Raw genomic sequence first — 21,695 nt, 5'->3', positions numbered from 1 at the left:
TTATGTCAAAAAGTAAAAAAAATAACAAAAATAGAGATTTTATTCCGACAGCAGCGATACATTTGTGCAGAGAGTAGATGCAAAACATAAGCCCAAACTGGAGTATAAGAAATTATTATAAACTATAATAAAATTATTTATTATAGAAGTTAAATAGAGGAACTGTGAGTCCACGCAAAGCCACCTGCTAGACCACCAAACTGCCACCATCAAATGAACAGTACTTAAAGCTTTCATCTCTGAGACAGGGGAGAAAATCAAGCTCCACTCTTCCTGAAAAATCCACAGGTGCTTCTGTCCATCCTTCCACTGTGAGAAGGGTCTGAAAGGACATGAAGCTGTTAGAAAAGAAACAGACAAAGCCCAGGCGCAACTTTAGATCAGACATCTGAAATAAACCACACAGCAAACTTAAAAACCTGACCATCGTATGCTAAAGCACATTGCCATGCTGGGCATGATGTGTTTTTTGTTGTTGTTGTTGTTGAAACCGATTCTAAGTCAGGTGAGAGTTTTACATTGATTTTATTATTTTATTTCATTTAACCTCATATTGACACAGAATAAAACTGTTTGTGAATTCCATAGAAATCAGAGATCTTTACAAAATTGCAAAAATAAAAAACCCTCGCTAGACGAGGAAGCATGGTGATGTCCGGCTGTGCCCCCAGCAGCTATAACAGCCCAAATGAACTCTGAGAGATGTAGGAATCAAGCTTTACAGGTTGTTGAATAAAAAAGATAATTATTTTTAAGAATATACTGCAAAATGTAATGATTTTTGTTGCGAATGTTTATTAGAAGGCTGGAAAGTTGATCAAGGCTATTTGCTAGCGTGAGTGGATAGACTGAAATTTTGCAACCGCTGATTTTGTTTTCGTATTTAACTCCATGCACAAGATTCCCTCATCGAAATCAACCACTAATGTGGCTCAGGCAATGCCTCACTTTGCATGTGGCATCCATTCATCTCTCTATAAGACAATGTGGCTCCTGTGTGTACTTGGTTAAACTCAGTGGAGGGACATAATGGCCTCTGGAGTACTCATCTGTGCTATAATGGCTGTAAGTGTAATGGTGTGTGTCGGTGTAGTGTGGAACTCCTTTAACCTCATTATGACCATCCAAAAGCAGCTGAAGACCAAGAGTGTTCAAACCATGAGCCTCATCATAATTTCCATCTCCATCAACAACAATACTCTGGTACTGTCCTGTTTCTTCATGGTGGTTATTATTAGCCTAAATCCATTGTTTATTTGCACTACGGTGGCTCAGCCTCAATATCTCACGTTACTGTTTCTGTGGATGAGCAGTAGTTGTATGAGCTTCTGGTCCATGGCATGGCTGAGTGTTTTCTACTGTGTGAAAGTTGTGAACTTTTCTACCGAGTGTCTCAGAGCACTAAAGAGGAACATCTCCGTCATCACTAACACTGCGCTCATGCTGAGCTGTGTGGGATCTTTCATCCTGTTTTTCCCTTTCTTCACGCTCCACCTTCCTGAAGCTGAACCAGGAGCCACAAGTGGGACATCTGGTGTGAACAACACCTCAGATCCATCCTATTTGACATGTAGTCTGCCCGTGTTCTCTCCACTGATTATAGCAGATGCCTATACTGTGAGTTTTATGTCTTTCCTCTGCCCTCTCCCTCTGGCGATCATGCTGCCAACATCCATCAGAATGGTGATCTATCTGTGCCAACACATGCTGACACTTCGCAAGAACCAGACCCAAGTGCAGAGTTTAGACTCTTACCTGTCCGTCTGCAAGCTGAATGTCTCTCTAGCAGGCGTATATCTCATCACCCTGCTCATTGTGGCGCTCTTCTTTGTCTTGAGGCTAATTGGGTTAAATGTTAGTTACCTCCTAATAATATTTGGCTTCTCTTTCTATTGCATCATGACTGCTGCCCTCCTGACCGCTTCCAAAACGTACCTGAGAAGGAAGTTCTGGAGCATGTGCTGCTGTAAGAAAACCCAGGAAGAAACCATCAGTGAAATAACGCAGATGACGAAGACTGAGGTAGCTTAAAGCCTTTGACTCTGCAACCCTGCTGTCTTGTTGATGAGCTGAAATTCCAACGTGTCTTTCGGGAGAAATATGCAGGTTTTTTTCGGTGTAATAGCCTCTCTTTGTCAGTGTGGACCTTTTCCTTTTACCATAAAAATCCTGAAAATTCATCAATTAAAAACTCGATTTATTTGAATGTCTTCTTACCCTAAATGCAGTCAATCAACCAAGATGATTGGTGTTGGTTTCTTTAGTTTACAACTGGAGCTAATAGTGCAAACAAACACTGAAAGTAACAACAGCTTCTACAAATACACGCCGAAATCTTCATATATTTTCTTTAAACTTCATTGATGAACTACATAAACTTACTTATAAAAAAAGAATTTGGGAAAATGGTATGGACAGACATTATGTACCGAACAGCTGACACTGGGTCTCCATTGGCCCAATCCCATTTCACCTCTTGCCCCTACCATTTAGCTCTTACCCTTCTTTGTGTTGTGCACTCATGCCTAGGGCTAGGGTGTCCTGATTTTAGTTGGGGTAGAGGGGTAGAGCAAAGGCTCTGGGCTATGTGGCCGTCCAAATGGACGTTTTTCAGTGGCACATTCCAAACGCTTTAAAAGTGTTGTGAGAAAATGGCAAAATAGCTGCACATGAGACCAAAGAAACCCACAAATGTAAGGGGGGCCTGGGTTCGATTCCCCGGCCGGGCGGCCAGGGTCCTCTCTGTGTGGAGTCTGCATGTTCTCCCCGTGTCTGCGTGGGGTTCCTCCGGGTTCTCCGGTTTCCTCCCACAGTCCAAAGACATGCAGTCAGGCCAATTGGACATGCTGAATTGCCCCTGGGTGTGAGTGACTGTCTGTGTCTGTCTGTCTGCCCTGCGATGGACTGGCGACCTGTCCAGGGTGTATCCTGCCTTCCGCCCGATGATCGCTTGGATAGGCTCCAGCACCCCCCCGCGACCCTGACGGAGAAGCGACTTAGACTATGTGTGGTGTGCGTGTGTGTGTGTGTGTGTGTGTGTGTATTATCTTAGTTTCTTTCTATAATTCAGCTTCACTGAAGAATTAGCAGTGGGTGATAATAAACAAATAAATAATAACAACAAATAATTTATTTATTAACAATAAATAAATGTCTTTTACCCCCTCTTTGAAGGCGTATGATTCCCTAAATGTAACTAAAGCCCAGCAGTGAGGAGCTGAACCTTCCCCCCCTCTGCTGTCCCTGCAGACGGGCAGGCTCGCCTACAGAGCGGCGCTAGTAGCTGATAATGAAGTAATGCTCTTTTATTAGAGGGGCTCATTTTGTAGAGGAAAATTTCAATGACTACCTGTTGTAACTGAAGGTTTTTCAAGGTGACACTGGAAAACAAGGGATAGGGGTGAAAATAAGAACTGGGCCATTATCACCTGCTTCATGTTCTACTTTCTGTTACTGTTCCACCTTCAGGTTCTATGAGGCAGTAGCAGGTATACAGCGTTCGTCATGCCTAAGACTTCCTTACTGTGAGTTAGAACCAAAGTCTCATTTCGCTTCAAAGAAGGGAATCTGAGGTAACAGCTGTTAACAACCAGGTCTGTCTTCAGTTTTTTTAGTTTGTCTTTTATTTTTATTTTATTATTATTATTTTTTTTTTTACTCTGATCCTTGAAGGCTTTTCGTCTCTCTAAGCATCATCCTCACTATATGTGAAGACAAAATACACTTACATCTTCCAAACAGGTTCACTACCACTCTGGTTGTTCTAAACGTCTTATTTATTTTCTTATCAGTGGATATAAGCATTTTCAGGTGTGTAGCTGTTTTAATATCCTTTGCCTGATTTTTGAAGATCAACACACTTTTGTATTTTAGAATCTTTCACACAGATTAATGACACTTCGTAAAAACTTAAAGGTTGTATCTTTTACCTGTATCTTCAGACGAGCTACGAGATCAGCCACTGATATCTTCCTATTGATGAAAATGCGCTTATCCTGTAGAAATGTCTCTGCAAAGAGCTTAAAGATCATATACACACATACAGAATGTGGACATTCTCCACTGTGCAATATGTTCCTATGTTCATAAGTGCAATACAGATTTCTATGCAACTCTTTTTTATTTTATTTTATTATTATCCTTATTTTCCTGTAAATAGTCGAGATTTAGCTTTAATTTTTATTATTTATAATGTTTACACTGTTTCCCGTTTCTATTACTGAGTGTCTTACTCCTGTTACTCTGCTACTGCTGTAATACTGTGAATTTCCCCGCTGTGGGACTAATAAAGGATCATCTTATCTTATCCTGATGTTCTACTGTGTAGTCCATCTGTAACTTACTGCACTCTAACATAGTTCATTACAAACATTAATGCTCCTTAATGCGTACCAATGTTCACTTAAATTACAGCCATGAATTTGTTATTTAATATCACGTTCAGTCGTGCAGTTTGATTATACACAGGTGATTAAAAGGGTTATATTAGTTCAGTTACATTTGTTTTAGATGTACATTTATGCTTGACTGTGTTGTACCTGTTATTTGTTGTTTACTAAACTACTAAAATGAATAAATGCCTTAAAAAGTATGTTATTACTTCTCCATATCCATTTATCCAGGTGTTCATTTCAAATCTGTAGTTTTTGTAAGGAGAAAATTTCCAACTTTAAGGCCAGAAACTTTAAAGCGATGCTCTTTCTGAATGTTTACCTGTTGAGCACAGTGCATGCAGAGACCACACACACACATAAAAGAGCTTTCAAGGGGTTCATTTTCAAATCTTCACATCAGGGGTGCCCAAACCTTTTATTTTGGGGGGTGGGGGCAAAGTTCAATGTTTGTAAAGGCTCAAAGTAATGGCTTTTCACACATTAAGAAGGCATGTAGTTTTTTAGTAGTATTTATAGCTTAGTAGTATTTTTATTACATTTTTATGATACTACATCATTGTTACCAAATTACCTCACAAATACAATTTCAGTATAAGCGATATATAGTTTAAAATATAATATATATATTATGATACATATACATTAAAAATGATATATAGTATAAAAATTGTGTAGGGTATCCTGCTGGTGGGCCAAACCAAACGTTTTTGTGGACCACAGTTTGGGCAGCCTGTTCTAGGCCATAGCAACAAACTTCTAGATAACGTGAAATAAAACAGAAATAAGAAATAATGCAGTGATAACATGTTTAGGAACACTTTTTAATCGTGTTAAGTCTACTTCAAATGACTTCCACTGCCTTGTATTCAAATGTAATGTCTATGCAGAGATGAGCTGTGTTTCCGTCCGAATAGGCTGGGCAGTCGTGGGCTGGAGGTCAGGGAACCAGCATCGTGACCAGAAGGTCACCGGTTTGATCCCCAGAGCCGACAGTCCATGACTGAGGTGTCCTTGAGCAAGACGCCTAACCCCCAACTGCTCCCCGGGCGCTGTGGATAGGGCTGCCCACCACTCTGGGCAAGTGTGCTCACTGCCCCCTAGTGTGTGTGTGTGTGTGCTCACTAGTGTGTGTGTGGTGTTTCACTTCACAGATGGGTTAAAAGCGGAGGTGGGGTTTAAAAAGTATCACTTCACTTATTTTGTGCATATTTTTAAATTTCAACGTGGCCTGACTTGATTTTTCACAGTTTACTCATTTAAAAGGTATAAATAAATAAGTAAATAAATGAGCAAGCGTTAGTGAACTCTAAAAAGATATAGGTGTGTAAAAGGTGTTTATTCTCCACTACAACAAACACGCTCCCACGATATAGGACGGCAGGGAACCCGCTCGCCCGGCTCGGAGCTCTGCCGGTGGCGCGTCCTTCCTCTGGGCGGCGGTCGCGAGTGGCGGAGCGCTGTGCCCGCATCCCCGGAAGAGGCGGGCCGAGCGGGAGGCGGTAGCGGGGGTTTGGTTGCTGCGCGGCAGTGGACGCGCCGCTGGACGCGCCGGGCGGTGAAACAGACATGATGACCTGATCGGCGAGCTTCACGCAGCGGCTTCTCTGGGCGTCGAGGATGAAGGCCAGGAGGACGAAGCCTGCCAGGCTGGGCAGCAGCAGGAGGAAAGGTGGTTTGGGCTCCGAGCTCTCGGGGTTTTGCTGCGCTTTGTTGGCGGTTAGCGCTGCTCGCTAATCCGGCAGCCGCTGCTCCGACGGCCCGGGTGGGGAATCAGCGGGCCGGGGCTCGTTCTTAGCCCGGATCACCTTATCGGTTAGACATTAAGCTCAGTGGTGGACAGTATCTGAGTATCTGAGTAAATGTAATTAGTTTCTGTACTTTAGTATTTTTGGTGTATCTGTACTGAAGTTTCTCCGTTCTGGACTTTTTCGTTTTGACTTTTCGTTTTGACATGTGACGTTTTTATACACACAGAAACCAAAAGGAACGACAGATTTCTCAAAATGTAGGAGGAAAAAGTCGGATATTAGACTCTGAAATGTAGTGGAGTGAAAGGAGAAAGTCGCCCAGAACGGAGAAACTTCAGTACAGATACACCAAAAATACTAAAGTACAGAAACTAATTACATTTACTCAGTTACTCAGTTACTGCCCACCACTGCACACTAGGGGGCAGTGAGCACACTTGCCCAGAGCGGTGGGCAGCCCAATCCACGGCGCCCGGGGAGCAGTTGGGGGTTAGGTGTCTTGCTCAAGGACACCTCAGTCATGGACTGTCGGCTCTGGGGATCGAACCGGCGACCTTCTGGTCACGAGGCTGGATCCCTGACCTAAATAATTGTCATTAACAATTTAATTGTCTTTTCTTATTTATTGTCTACAGTTATGAAAGTGCAAACCTAAAATTGGCAAATTGGCTGATTAGCCACCTAAACATCCCCACTAGCTGTGTTTACTTATTAGATAACACTGGTTGTTGCTTCAGTCGAAGCAAAACACACACAAACGTCCACAGTTACACACAATAACATACAAGTTCTTCTTCATGAGAGTGAAAATATATGCAGGACCCTCACGCGGTCAGCCCACACGCGGTCAGCCCTCACGCGGTCAGCCCTCACGCTAAAACCGTCTGAATTAGAGCTACACCGCTTTATGTTTGAGCTCAGTGAACGAATGAACCTGCTGCTGCTTTCATTTGCGTTTATTCCCCTCAGCCCAGCACCACCCGATTCACAGTGTGGCCTGATGTGACTGTGAAATCTAAGAAGTGTGAAAAATGAGAGCAGTCATTTATAATCAGTCAGTAAATAATCAGTCTTCCTAAATAACTGCAGTCTTCCTAAAGAACTGCAGTCTTCCTAAAGAACTGCAGTCTTCCTAAATAACTGCAGTCTTCCTAAAGAACTGCAGTCTTCCTAAATAACTGCAGTCATCCTAAAGAACTGCAGTCATCCTAAAGAACTGCAGTCATCCTAAAGAACCGCAGTCATCCTAAAGAACCGCAGTCTTCCTAAAGAACCGCAATCCTAAAGAACCGCAGTCTTCCTAAAGAACCGCAGTCTTCCTAAAGAACCGCAGTCTTCCTAAAGAACCGCAGTCATCCTAAAGAACCGCAGTCATCCTAAAGAACCGCAGTCATCCTAAAGAACCGCAGTCATCCTAAAGAACCGCAGTCTTCCTAAATAACCGCAGTCATCCTAAAGAACCGCAGTCATCCTAAAGAACCGCAATCCTAAAGAACCGCAGTCTTCCTAAAGAACCGCAGTCTTCCTAAAGAACCGCAGTCATCCTAAAGAACTGCAGTCTTCCTGAAGAACTGCAGTCATCCTAAAGAACTGCGATGAAGCACTGATGTAATGATTGTGAAAGGCCCCGGTGAGCGCGTACTCGGTAGGACCGCTCGATGGGTTGGAGAAATGGTTGGAATCCTCCAGATCTTCAGTCCGTTATAATGAGAAACGTATTTCCTCTGTTAATAGAGACGTGGCTGTAAAACTTTCCTGGATTACTGGCTTGTTCCGTGTAGTTCTCATGTGCTGTGCGTGAAGTAATGTGAAGTCACTGTTGGCAGTTTTCTCAGAAATATGGGCTTTTAAAGAAAGATGCAGCTTCCATTGACTGTAGATCTACAGCCAGTTTCAGAATCTAAGTACTGCAGTGAAACCACCGGCATCCTCACTGCAGTGCATTAAAATTAAAGAATAATTTCAGCTTTAAATTAAAATTGTGAGATTGTGTGTGTTCAGTTCCCTTTGGGGTCTATCACAAGATAATAGCGCATTGGAGAAATGCTGTGCCATGATATTGATGTATTACACTTTCTAAAACACGCCCACCCACCCTTCTAAGCCGCTTCTCCTGCTGGGTTGTGGGGGGTGCTGGGCCTGTCCCAGCGGTTGTCGGGCAGAAAGCAGGATATACCCTGGACAGGTCACCAGTCCATGGCAGGCAGGTAGACAGACAGGCAGGTAGACAGGCAGGACATTTTGATGATCTAAGCTCTGTGGACGTACTGGGAGCTTCCTGCACTGTATCTTCCTTTAGAAGCAGATATTTCACCAAAACTGTTTCAGAAACTCTGAACACTGAGGAGCAGCTGAGAAGTGTTTATTAGGCGAGACGTCGCGCTGTTTCTGTAATGTTACGCTCGTTTTGTCCCAAGCTTCACAGATGTTTTACAGAACCCAGTAATCCCGGAAATCAAGACTGGAAGAGTATGAAGTCTCATATGCAGAATGAGCAGAAAATTGGGGATGTAATGTAATTAATTTCCTCAATTTGGTCAAATTTTCTATGCAGAACAAATTAGTGGAAGGAAAATGTGCTCAGTTACTGTTAATATTTCCATTTTCAGTTCATTAAAGCTTTCAGGATTATAAAATGTATTTGCAGTATTTTTTTAAAGTTTGTACTTGAATGAAATTTGGTTTATAGTGTCCGAGTCTGTTGCTGTAGCACACGCTGATTTAAACACACACGAACAAGCTAATCCAGGCCAACAACACGCTGCAATGTGTCGTATGTTTTTACATCCCTGCTTTTATAGCTATGTGTTGTGGCTGATTGCAGATGTGCCAAATTGACAGATTAGATAAACAGTGCCAGTTCCAGTGCGGTCAGGACGCAGAAACGCTCCCAGGCACTTCAGCAGCAGGTTAAACTGAGAAATGACACTTTTCTTGTTCAACGTGTAAAATTTTGCTCCCAACTTTAAAAATGTGATCTTTGGTCGGGTCATTGCGCTGCTTCTTGGTTAAAATTCCAACGCTTTGTTTTTCAGTCGTCAGTGACGTTTCCCCTTCCACAAGCATCCCTCCTCTTGTGGAGGGTCAGGTACGATGCTTCTTAAGGGTCACAGTAAGCAGAGTGCTGTGGACAATAAGCAAGCCTCCCCCGCTGACCCTGGTCCGCTTGCGATGGTGGGGCGAGTCGACCGGTGGGACGCTCTTCTGTCCCAGAGACGGGGCCCACGCTCGACAGAAAGATGTGAAGTCCACAAGCCGCTTTCCAGTCCGATGTGGACCCAAGCAGTTCACCTCGTATTTGACAGGTACTGAAATCAGACGGCATTTCTGCATAATTACAACAGAATTGTTACAACACTGATCATGTTGAGATTACAGATTTTGTCCTTCAGTATCAAATATTCTCAAGTAATAATTACACTTTGAAAATTACAAATCAGATATTACTGATTAACATATTTTAATTAAGATTAAGTGACCCTTATTAGTCCCACAACGGGGGAATTTCACCTCCACATTTAACCCATCCATGAAGTGAAACACCACATACACACTAGGGGGCAGTGAGCACACTTGCCCGGAGCGGTGGGCAGCCCAATCCGCAGCGCCCAGGGAGCAGTTGGGGGTTAGGTGTCTTGCTCAAGGTCACTTCAGTCATGTGCTGTCGGCTCTTGGGATCAAACCGGTGACCTTCCGGTCACGAGGCTGGTTCCCTGACCTCCAGCCCAAAGTGGTGAACCTCGCCCGTCCCTGCTTGTGAACGACTGAGCCTTTCAGTGATGCTCCCTTTATACCCAATCATGACACTCACCTGTTTCCAATTAACCTGTTCACCTGTGGAATGTTCCAAACAGGTGTTTTTACAGCATTCCTCAACTTTCCCAGTCCTTTGTAGCCCCTGTCCCAACTTCTTTGGAACGTGTTGCAGGCATCAAATTCAAAATGAGTGAATATTTGCAAAAAACAATATTTGCAAAAATATTTGCAAAAAACTGCCCCACATAATTCATGTTAATACATAATACATCACATATAATTTAAATATGTATAATGAATAAAAAATGCACATTAATATATTACAGTTCAGATGTTTAAAATTAAAACATTGAAACCAAAATATTACAAATGATTATGTATGATTTATGAAATATTGCCAATAATAAATGACAAATAGCAGAAATCAAATGTTAAAATGATGTTGAGATGTCAGATTACAGATGCAATAATACTTTAAAAATATATTTTTAGTGTTTCCTGTGCAGTTTTTTAAGCATGTAGGTCTGTGTGTTCACAGATATGGGCTCCTTGGTGTTGGATGTTCTTACCAAGCCTGATCACTTACCTGTAGCACGGGTTCAGATAGCTGGGATTGCTGGACTGTCGCTTTCACATTCCATCAATGGGTTTTTTACCCTTGTTTCACCAACATCTGAAAAACTCGGGGAGCTTCAGGTGAGTGAACAAATAAACTTTTCTAATCACTAATATCTGATTATTTTGCCTTTGTTTTTGTTTTGCACACATTAAATGAAATCCTCTGTCAACATTGTTTCAAATATTTATTATTGTTGTTTTAATAGTTTCAGGTATGCCTTGGAAAAAACGTTAACCAACGTTAGAGAAATATATAAATTTAGACCGTTTATAGTAGATAAATGCTCTAGGAATTCTCAAGTGGGAGAATTCCTGCTTGGGACTGTGTGGGTATGTCAGATCGCATAATGACTCGCAGTGCCGTCTTCCAGGCAGCGTAAACAACCCATGACCCCACCTACTTGTGTGGTTCTTGGTGTTTTAAGTCCCCTAGCAGGCAAATGTTCATTTTAGAGATGTAAATATAATTTATAACTTATAATAAATTATATGATTATATAAATTATATATATGTTCAAGCGCTCAGACGTTTATCCTTCTGAAACCGAGGCCTCACAAGCTCCCGTTGTGAGGTAGAATGGTCATATTTGTGGTCATGGTGGAGATTCTTTTGTAGGCCTTTTTGTGCTCCAGGCCTGCAGGGAAACACAGTGAGCTTTGATGTTGGGAGGGGGGTAAATTAACATAATACTAAGCTAACAAATCATTTTATTCCTACTGTTAAGGTGGACTGCCAGCTTTTGCAGGCTCATAAGTTGGTGGTTAGTGTAGTGGGTAACACCTCTGCCTTCTACGCTGTAGACTGGGGTTCAATCCCCCACGAGTGTAAACACCCTACACTACACCAATAAGAGTCCTTGGGCAAGACTCCTAATACTACCGTGGCCTCCCTGTGTAAAATGATCAAATTGTAAGTCGCTCTGGATAAGAGCGTCAGCCAAATGTCGTAAATGTAAATGTAGGCGTCGTCTAGATATGCAAAAAAGAATAAACCTTCAAAACAAGCACCATTAACACGTTTAGGAAAGCTGAAATGAGCTGCTGGGAGTTTCGATCGGGGCTCTGACCTCCTGTGCCAAGTTTAGTTCCACCCAATTGAAATTGAACTGAAAAAAATGGCAGAAAGTCATTTCCAGAATCTTTCAGTACAAAAGACCAGTGGTTTTCTTTCTGTGCCAGTTCAGAGTAACTCATCACAAAACTGTATATCAGACAAGGGCTTTAAAGATGAGTTCCATGATTAGTTCTGCGGATTATAATGCTTTTGGTAGATACATTTTCTGCAAAATATTTGAATGTGTGTTCTCTCTACAGGTCACGCTGGCCCTCGAGCCACTGACAGAAACTTATGACAGCAGCAGCTCGGTGCCAACCACAGATATGAGCATTGACGCCGCATTGTCTGCTCCTGGACTAATATCTGACCAAAACATGCAGGTGCCTCCATTGTCCCACTATGGACAAAGCAAAAGTGGGAAAGAGTCAGTTGGAGGCAGTTCCAACAGCACACCGAGGTTTGTGTGTCTGCTTTTCCTTTTCTTCTTGAATGATATTTGAGTGTTTCACCGTAAAATCATTCAGAACGACTTTGTTTACATCTTAACTTTACATCTTTAAATTTTGGAATATTCATGCAATGTTTTGGTGGAATTCCTCTTTATCCAAAGATGAAGCCGCCATAGTGTGTGTGTGTGTTTTAATTGCACTCTGTGATTGTTGCATTAGAGGGAAGGACCACCTGTACTTTCAAGAAAGGGGAAACCTCCCCGTCAGAAGGCGGTCACCCCCGAGGCCAGATGATATTATGCTGCACCAAAAACCATCGTTTGGTGGATCTCGTGCTGGAGCAGGAGCTGCCGGTACCGCAGGTGTGCAGGAGAAAAGTGAACCAGATGCCCACAAAGCCTCAGGAGACAATCGGGCATCTGTTGATCTTCTCTCTGGTAATGTTTCATAAACTTTTTTTTAAATTATATTTATTTGCATTTGACGACAGCAGTGCAAAACATCCACTTTACACAATTTCCTACCTACAGATCTTTTCTGTAAATACAGTAAGTAGACACTTACTGTCTTGTTGTGTTATTGTGTTGTTTAAGTGTTCCCTTTATTTTTTTGAGCAGTGTATATATATAATTTTTTTTCCAAGCTATTCCTTCACTAAGCCAGAGTGCTAATGTGTCATTGTGGATGAAGTCCAGTTGAAATGTATTCCTTTGTTCTTTCCTTCCACAGTTCTTCTTGAGCGTGGTAGCAGGCTTAGAAATGCCATGGTGGTTTCGGCGCTGAAGTCCGACATGGATCCCGACATTCTGAAAGATTCTGCTTTGCCTCTGCCAAGAGACAACATTGGTGCTGCTCCTTTACTGTATGTCTGTGTTCTTTGAAACTTGCATTATAATCTGGCGGTTTCTTGCTATCTTAATTTAAGTTATTTATTTTTTTCTCTGAAGGCCACTACTGCCCTCATCAGGGCATTTGCTACAGAACATCCTCCACCCAGACCTCCAGCACTCATCTCAGGACCCTGATCTCCTTAGGCCAGAGTATAATGCAGATACTCATGATGCAGCTGTGGATCTGCTGCTGGGAAGGTAGTCTAGATTAGCCTCTTCTTAAGTGTGGTGAAATTTGCCAATATTCCATGAAAATGCTCGTTTATGTTTTACAGATTCTCAGTTTCACTTTTAATTGGGTTTAAATTGGTGATACATTTCTCTGATTTGTGATAAATGTCTGATTTTCACGGACCTGCTGTGTAATCGATCTCTAAACTCTGACACGTGGTGTGAAAATGAAGTGTTGGTAATCTCTCTGTTTTCAGCGTAAATGGTTCTGTGCTTCCCGTATGGGATGGAGATGGTTCCCCGCCAGGCTCTCTCTCGGGTTGCAGCAGTGTGCTCCTGGATAGTGAACTTGGTGATCCACAGTATGACCAGAGCCTTCTGGAGAACTTGTTTTACAAAACACCAGTAAGTCCTGCATTCTGCAGCACAGCACCCACACTTGGCAAACCTCATGTCCGCTGTATTAGACTGATGCAGACCGATTGCACTGCACAAGATTTTAACTCTGATTTTCCGTACTGGGACCGTACCTGTCACAGTGCCTGTCACAACGGCTTGCATTCCGAGACATGATGTTGGACTGTGACCATTATTCCGAATGTTTGGAATGATCTGTGATCAAACATTTTGATTATTACTGTGATAAATCACTGGTAGAAAATGAGCAACAGGTAGTAAGACCTGCAGCGAGCGATAACGAGTGAGTGTGGAGAAGAGAAAGCAGGAACAGCCAGAGGAACAGAAATCATAGTGAAGATGGTCACAGAGGGAGGCCGTTAGAACTCTAACAAGAACCTGAAGGGCATTTTGACACAACCCCACAAACGATTACAACTTCAAAATAATTACTTATTGATTTTTTTTTTATATATATTTAAAAATAATCTTATTTGCTGAAAATAATGATTTAATGTCAAAATATCCACACAGTTTCTCAAAGAAATATAACTTGTACTTGTACTTTAGTCATTATTTTGACCCTTAAACAAAAATCTCGGCAAAGTAAGTCATTATTTTAACCTGATGAGTTAGTTTTAACCAGAATCAGTGAATGATTAAAATGTTTTGGCTGCATCCCACACCTCAAACTTCTGCACTATTTTTTACACGATGTATTTAACAAAAAACATTATAGTTTATGATTATTACCTATTGTTATTAATGGTAATTTTGGAGTACATGTGGCACTGCATGCTCTAAAGTGTCTGTTCCGACTCCAACCCATGGAAATGGCCTGCCATACAAAACACATGCAGGTCATGTGATTATATCGTGCTGGTCTTACAGTGCTGTGCGAAAGTCTTAGGCATCCAGAACACATTTTCAAAATCTATTTATTTGTGTAGGTTGTTTATTTGCTGATAAGTGTTAATGTTTGAATAATATAAACAGAAATCATAGAATATTAATTAATAATGAGATATATATATATATATATATATATATATATATATATATATATATATATATATATATATTTTTTTTTTTTTTTTTTTTTTTTTAAATATTTTTATTTATATAGTTATTTTCGTTTTGAGTGTGTGTGTTTACCCATCTCCAAGCCTCTCCTCGAGGAAGTCCAGTATTATATGTAGTTATAAAGCAGCTCCTGGTTTGACCAATCAGTGCTCAGTAAATTGAGCTCATGATGTCATTGATGATATTAACGAGTCTCTGTGGCGGCTGTGAAGGTGTCCAGGAAAAATATGGACCCGAGAAATTCTTGTTACTGTTTATTGTTTTTCTGTTTATTTGAATTATGAATACGACTTTATTCTAATGTATATTGTGATAAACTCACTGCTGAGGTCAATTGTTTAAAAAATTGCTTAGATCCTAAAACTTTCGCACAGCGCTGTATATGAAGTTGCCTCTGTGTTTATTTGCTTTGAAGTTCTTTGTAGATACGTTGCAAAATTGGCCACCCCGTCATCACAAAGTGTCGGCAGACTGTCGGAAATGAACGCTTCTCTTAGTAAATCTGGTTCTTAGTCTGAACGCACATCACATAGCGTGAGGAGTACAGACGGTCTCTACGTGTGAAAGTCCTGCAGTGCCATTTAGATTTAATTTACTTTGGATTTTCTAATTTCAGAAGTCTGACAGCTGTTTGGGTGCAAGAGAAGATGATTATGAGAGGAAACCAAGCTCGGAAAAAAATAACAGGTTAGTTTCATGGACATAAGCGCTTGGGCAAAATGGTCAACTGCTGAAATATTTAGTATGTGACTAATCACAAAGCGTGTTCACAACATTCCCTTAACTGCCACTGTTAAACCAATCTTTTACTTATCACATATTAGTTCAGATGCTGGGCAGCATGGGGGACCTAAAGATGTGTTCCCTGGACTCAGCGTCGATAGGATTGCACTTCTTGGAAGCATCCGCTTGGCCAGAGTTATCATCCTTCAGTTAACAGTGCCCACAGACTGTAACATACCAAGGAAGCTCTCAGGGAAAGGAAGACCACCTCGACCTCTTACTACCAAGAAATGGTACGCTCCAGATAGCAGTTTGTGTGCTTAGTTTCTTGTGGAAATGATTGTTTGTATAAATTATTCATCTATTTCATTGTCTGTCTTCTGTAGCTCATATTTTGTGGAATATCTCTTTCCACTACCACTTACTACTAATGAAGCGGGGATGGCAGCGCCTGCGGAGGTCACACGAGTTGTCTCCAGTAAAGCTGTGGAAGGAGGTGAGCCTTATTTTTCGTTTGAGTAGTGCATAAAACACAGTGACATTGACCAAATAGGAAGGACATTATATGAATCTTCTCTTTTCAGTGGTGCACTTTCAGCAGCGGAGTGTCTTTCCAGTGCACTTCAGTGGGCCCACTATTAAACGATGGTGGGACACAAGTCTCACATTCAAAGTGTACTGCAGGAAAAGCTATCAAAAGAAAGTAAGTGGGACATTCATCAATTTTCAGTGTTAAATAAAAGGAGTCTTCCCTTTTTATGCTGTGGACTGTATGTGACTTTATATGCTGTTTTAGCCTGTTCCCATAGGAATAGCCATGTTCCCCTTACGCACTTTACTTGAGAGTGACCGGCTGACTATCACCACTGCTCTTCCTGTCCAAAAGTTGGACTCGGGCGCAGACATACAGGATGTTGGGCCTCTCAAGGTAATATACCCTTTAGCATCCATTTGACCAGAGTTCTCATTGAACATGCATAGCGATATCAGAATCTTAATGGCAGATACTTACTTTGAAATAAATTAGACAAACGTTTAGATTCAGGCAGTATTTTAATGATATTTGTTGTACTATGGAAGTGCAGACAGTTTTTCCTAGGTGTTGTTAATTTTACTGCATTAATAACCATATTAAAATTAATTTTATATTTCTCCGTGATGCTAATGAATCCAGGAAGATGTAGTCCTGATGTCTGCATTTTGTAATTTGCCATTGGCAGATATGCACATGAAAAATATTGGATATTGACACTGGCCCACGATTCCTATATTGTGCATCCCTATAAACTGCAGTGTTTGGCCATAATAATCAGCGCTATGCCACCCCAGCTGTGAAGCATGGAGTGGCAGCATCATGTTCCTGGGCTGTTTTGCTGTAAAAGGGACTAGTGCACTTCAGGAAATAGATGGCATCAAATGGATTTATGTAAAAATACTGAAACACCTGAGAACATCAGCCAGAAAGTTAGAACTTGGTCACAGCTGGGTGTTCAAGCTGGACAGTGGGCCTCATTCATCTTCCAGTTTTTCTAAAATTTGTTTTTGAGAAAGGTCCTAAGAAAATGCAGAATTGTTCACATCTTCGTGCTCTTGAATGTGTGTAGATTATGTTGTTACCTAAAGGCAAATCCTAAGTAAATATTGGTCAGAATCTCCTTAAAACTGAGTAAGTGGTTTTTAAGAAGAACCAGTGGTCCAGTGCATTCCTCCAAAGTCGTGACAAAATTACTTGAAGGTAACAAAGTGAGAGAACTGGCATCAAAACTATCCAGAAATGTTTCCCTGAAGGTCTCGTTTGAGCTGGCAGCAGACAAGAAAGACTTCTCCTCCAAAAGCAAATCAGGAAAGACGGCATTGATACCAGGGGCGTCTCCACGGAAAGCTCCTGCCCCTGACGTTTCTACTGGACCACAGATTGATGAGTGCGGTGTAGACTTTCCACCTATCTTTGAGAGTGACCGCAGAAGAGACCCCTCGCCCTCAGCGGTTCCTCAAGTCCAGAATATCCTGATGCCCCGAACTGGGCCTCAGTCCACTTCCCCCCGAAGCAGAGTCCAAAACTCGCCCCATAAACTCTCTCAGAGCGCAGAGGAGGAAGAGAGTGACATTTTGCTTCATACTCTGCTCGTGGTGCCAGATGGGAAGGATTTCAGCTGCGCACCCATGCAGCCCAATGTCTACTTAAACTGTAAGCTGTTTGGATCTGAGGAGACAACACGGTCTGTAGTCAGCTGGGGTCGTGTGCAGCCGACTTTCAACTTGGTTCAGGTGAGTGCATTTGAGAAAAAGACATGCCGTTCCTTGCCTTTGAACAAATTAGGCTTGCCTACCTTTACAAAATATGTAATACAAATAAGTGTGTTTTATTTATTAGTTTCTGATAACTGGAAAGTTTTAATTCAAGTCATGATTGAATTTACACTATATTTCCAAAAGTCTTCACTCCCCCATCCAAATCACTGAATCCAGGTGTTCCAGTCACTTCCATGGCCACAGGTGTATAAAGCCGAGCCCCTCGGCCTGCAGACTGCTTCTACAGACATTAGTGAAAGAATGGGTCGCTCTCAGGAGCTCAGTGAATTCCAGCGTGGTGCCGTGATCGGACGCCACCTGTGCAGCAAGTCCAGTCGTGAAATTTCCTCACTACTAAATATTCCACAGTCCACTGTCAGTGGGATTATAACAAAGTGGAAGCGATTGGGAACGACAGCAACTCGGCCACGAAGTGGTCGGCCACGTAAAATGACAGAGCGGTCAGCGGATGCTGAGGGGCATAGTGCACAGAGGTCACCGACTTTCTGCAGAGTCAATCACTACAGACCTCCAAACTTCATGTGGCCTTCAGATCAGCTCAAGAACAGCGTAGAGAGCTTCATGGAATGGGTTTCCATGGCCGAGCAGCTGCATCCAAGCCTTACATCACCAAGCGCAATGCAAAGCGTGGAATGCAGTGGTGTAAAGCGCCGCCACTGGACTCTAGAGCAGTGGAGACGTGTTCTCTGGAGTGACCAATCACGCTTCTCCATCTGGAAATCCGATGGACGAGTCTGGGTTTAGCGGTTGCCAGGAGACGGTGCTTGTCTGATTGCATTGTGCTGAGTGTAAAGTTTGGTGGAGGGGGGATCATGGTGTGGGGGTGTTTTTCAGGAGTTGGGCTCGGCCCCTTAGTTCCAGTGAAAGGAACTCTTAAAGCTTCAGCACCAAGAGATTTTGGACAATTTCACGCTCCCAACTTTGTGGGAACAGTTTGGGGACGGCCCCTTCCTGCTCCAACATGACTGCCCACCAGTGCACAAAGCAGGTCCATAAAGACGTGGAAGAGCCAGTTTGGTGTGGAAGAACTTGACTGGCCTGCACAGAGTCCTGACCTCAACCCCATAGAACACCTTTGGGATGAATTAGAGCGGAGACTGTGAGCCAGGCCTTCTCGTCCAACATCAGTGTCTGACCTCACAAATGCTCTTCTGGAAGAACGGTCAAAAATTCCCATAAACACTCCTAACCCTTGTGGAAAGCCTTCCCAGGAGAGCTGAAGCTGTTGTAGCTGCAAAGGGTGGGCCGACATCATATTAAACCCTATGGATTAAGAACGGGACGTCACTCAAGTTCATATGCCTGTGAAGCCAGACGAGCAAATACTTTTGGCAATATAGTGTATATTAAATGCATTTAGTTGGAGCTTTTGAGTGTTTATTTGACAACTTAAGTTGCACTTAAGTAGATTTAAGTATGTAATTTGTAAACGTAGCTGTTATTAAAATTAGAATATTATTAATATGCTACTGAGTGTACAGATACACTTCAGGGCTACTTATTGAGTTTTATTGCCACTTAAGTGCACATTATATTTCAGTATCACTAAATATAATTACATTCAACAAATAAAACACGTTTAACTGTACATTTCTAAACCATTTCTAAACGGATTTTACAGGGTATTAATCCTCTCTTGCCTCAGACGGCTGCAGACCTCGCGAGCTGAGCATATGAATGTAAAGTAAGACGGAATTAGAAGTTTTTATATTGGAACTTTGCTTCTGAGGGTGAATTTTAGCTGGCCATATCGCTAGCTACCGAGGCTCAGCTAGCTGGAGCACATGTCCGAGCAATAATTCAACAAAATAGCATCTCTAATCAAAACCACACGCTAAGATTACCACATGCTCATATAATGTGTTAGAACAAAGTTTCAGAGTTTTTTCCTCTATATGAACTGAATTAAACTATATATTAATGAGGAACCACAGCAGTTACACACCGTCCATCTCAGAGCTCTCACTCGTCTGATGGAGGTACGGCAGCAGCTGAGGGACATAGTCTGCAGTGATGTCACAGCAAGAAAAGAATAGCTCCCTAAAATATTTGTAAGGTTTTTTTCCTTTTTATATAAAAATATAAATAACTTTTTACAATTGTTCTTAACCCTTTTTACAAAGATGGAGTTTTGGCGAAACTCAATATTTTATCAACTGTTTAATTTCAACTCCGTTACACAAGTTCGTTTCTATTTGAAATTGAAACAACTTACATTGCATTGAAGTTAACTGAAGCCAGGGGTGTCCAGTCTTATCAGAGGCCGGTGTGGCTGCAGGTTTTACCTCCAGCAGGAGGTCACCTGATGAAATGTTTGAAAACTAAGACAAACTGATTAAACAAGTAGAATCAAATGTGCTTCAGCTTGTTTGGAGTGAAAACCCTTTGTGGGTAAGATTGGACACCCCTGGCTTAAGCAATTGGTAAGAAACCAATTCTGCAATGCATGAAATGTATTTTAGAGACGTGCTCTTGGGTTTACCAACGCTCAGGTTTGATTGATATTTAGTTTGCGTTACATTGCAACTAATATGCAGTTAAAACACTTATAAGTCATTGCTTTAAAACATGATTCTGAATAATACAGTTATGTTGATGTCAATTAAATATTCCTCTGTTTAAGAATGCTACACGTGTTAAGAAATCGATTTATTCAGGTATATGTTCTTAAAGCCTACTAAAAAATAGAAATATTGAAAAATGCTGAAAAATTGATTTTTCAGATTTCCTTAAAATGAATGAAACTTAAGAGAATACTAACTTTGATGTGCTTAACTTCTTTTTCACAAGGCTTAAAAGAAAATACCTCCAAGTTCTGAAATTATAAGGAAAAAAAGATCAAAGTTTTGATGGGCATTTGATTGTAAGTGTGACTAACGTCTTACGTATTGCGTCCTGCAGGTTGCGCCAGTGACACTCAACTCCCGACTGTTGGAGAGGATGAAAAATAATGTGATGGTCATAGAAGTTTGGCTCCGAGCAAGTACCTCTGATAATGATAAACTGCTTGGGCTGGTCAAACTACCCCTTCACCAGTTCTACATGTCATTCAGGTCGGCATCAGGATGATGAATACATGTGATAGAGATTGAATCATGTAAAGGCGAGAGTGATACCTAATGTACACGCTGACTAATCCAATCCATCACATGCATTCAGTTGTGGGATTTGGCCTTTTCCTTTATGCAGAGATTTCTCTGGATTGCCTTAATCTGTGAGTGATGTGATGTGATGGTGAAATCCCTGATTTAATGCAGTCTTGCGTTGTGAAACGTTCTTAAACTGTGGGACTACTCGCTCATAGGACTGAGTGATTTGGGGAAATATCTAATTGCGATGTTTCTCAGTAGTGTTACTGTGAATGAGAATTGCCATTATCTTCTATAAATTGCTGTTCAGGCCTTTTCAGAACAAAATATTCACCTTTTCTGGCTTGAGGTTCGACCCCTGACTGTAGTGCGTCAGACTGCCTGTAAGTTGTGGTTATGTCACAACACATAGAGGTTTGGTTGCCTCTGATTGGTATAACTCATCCACAGGCAGTTCACCAGCTCTGTGTTATATAATTTTTAATTATAGCTCTTGCAAAAAAAATGCACTCTCTTTAATTGTGATTTCGATGTAAAAGCAGTTAATCTTTCAGCCCTAATTTCTGACACAGTGTCGACTGAACCTTTCGTGAATGCTTTATATATATATATATATATATATATATATATATATATATATATATATATATATATATATATATATATATATATATATATATATATATATATACCCTCCCATCGACCCACCACCGATGGGAGGGGCAGTAGTAGGGGTGCGGTGCATTGTGGATCGGGCAGTGTCCGAAGGCGTGGACCTTGGCGTTCTGATCCTCGGTTGCTGAAACTGGCTTTTGGAACTTGGAACGTTACCTCACTGGCGGGGAAGGAGCCTGAGTTGGTGCGCGAGGTCGAGAGATACCGGCTAGATATAGTCGGGCTCACCTCAACACACAGCTTGGGCTCTGGGTCCAATCTCCTTGAGAGGGGCTGGACTTTTTTCTTTTCTGGAGTTGCCCATGGTGAGAGGCGGCGGGCAAGTGTGGGCTT

The 21,695-nt window shown here is 41.7% G+C and overlaps 2 protein-coding genes across 7 annotated transcripts in view; both read left to right on the top strand.

Moving 5' to 3' along the window:
• The first annotated feature begins 1,029 nt into the window (after nt 1-1,029).
• Nucleotides 1,030-2,031, top strand: LOC108410845 (taste receptor type 2 member 103-like). Its single transcript, XM_017682132.1, has one exon. The coding sequence runs from the start codon at nt 1,030-1,032 to the stop codon at nt 2,029-2,031; it is 1,002 nt and encodes a 333-aa protein (XP_017537621.1).
• A 3,858-nt stretch (nt 2,032-5,889) lies between these two features.
• c2cd3 (C2 domain containing 3 centriole elongation regulator) overlaps nt 5,890-21,695 on the top strand; it is a 37,748-nt gene continuing 21,942 nt past the window's right edge. For 4 of the 6 annotated variants that reach the window (XM_037546717.1, XM_037546715.1, XM_037546716.1 and 1 more), the window contains exons 1-15: nt 6,682-9,051; nt 9,178-9,447; nt 10,437-10,594; nt 11,831-12,030; nt 12,242-12,459; nt 12,752-12,884; nt 12,970-13,110; nt 13,341-13,488; nt 15,179-15,249; nt 15,387-15,578; nt 15,672-15,781; nt 15,870-15,988; nt 16,082-16,213; nt 17,074-17,553; nt 20,500-20,651. In XM_037546717.1, the coding sequence (XP_037402614.1) occupies nt 8,967-9,051; nt 9,178-9,447; nt 10,437-10,594; nt 11,831-12,030; nt 12,242-12,459; nt 12,752-12,884; nt 12,970-13,110; nt 13,341-13,488; nt 15,179-15,249; nt 15,387-15,578; nt 15,672-15,781; nt 15,870-15,988; nt 16,082-16,213; nt 17,074-17,553; nt 20,500-20,651 (2,609 nt within the window). In that variant the 5' untranslated portion in view covers nt 6,682-8,966. Of the gene's footprint in view, nt 6,064-6,681; nt 9,052-9,177; nt 9,448-10,436; nt 10,595-11,830; nt 12,031-12,241; nt 12,460-12,751; nt 12,885-12,969; nt 13,111-13,340; nt 13,489-15,178; nt 15,250-15,386; nt 15,579-15,671; nt 15,782-15,869; nt 15,989-16,081; nt 16,214-17,073; nt 17,554-20,499; nt 20,652-21,695 lie in introns of those variants that run through there. The other 2 variants (XM_017682144.2, XM_017682142.2) reach the window with 1 other exon arrangement.

Source organism: Pygocentrus nattereri, chromosome 17, assembly GCF_015220715.1.
Source record: "Pygocentrus nattereri isolate fPygNat1 chromosome 17, fPygNat1.pri, whole genome shotgun sequence".
Lineage (NCBI taxonomy): Eukaryota > Metazoa > Chordata > Actinopteri > Characiformes > Serrasalmidae > Pygocentrus > Pygocentrus nattereri.
Note: the sequence above shows the minus strand (reverse complement) of the source record. Positions and strands in the feature narration are given on the sequence as shown.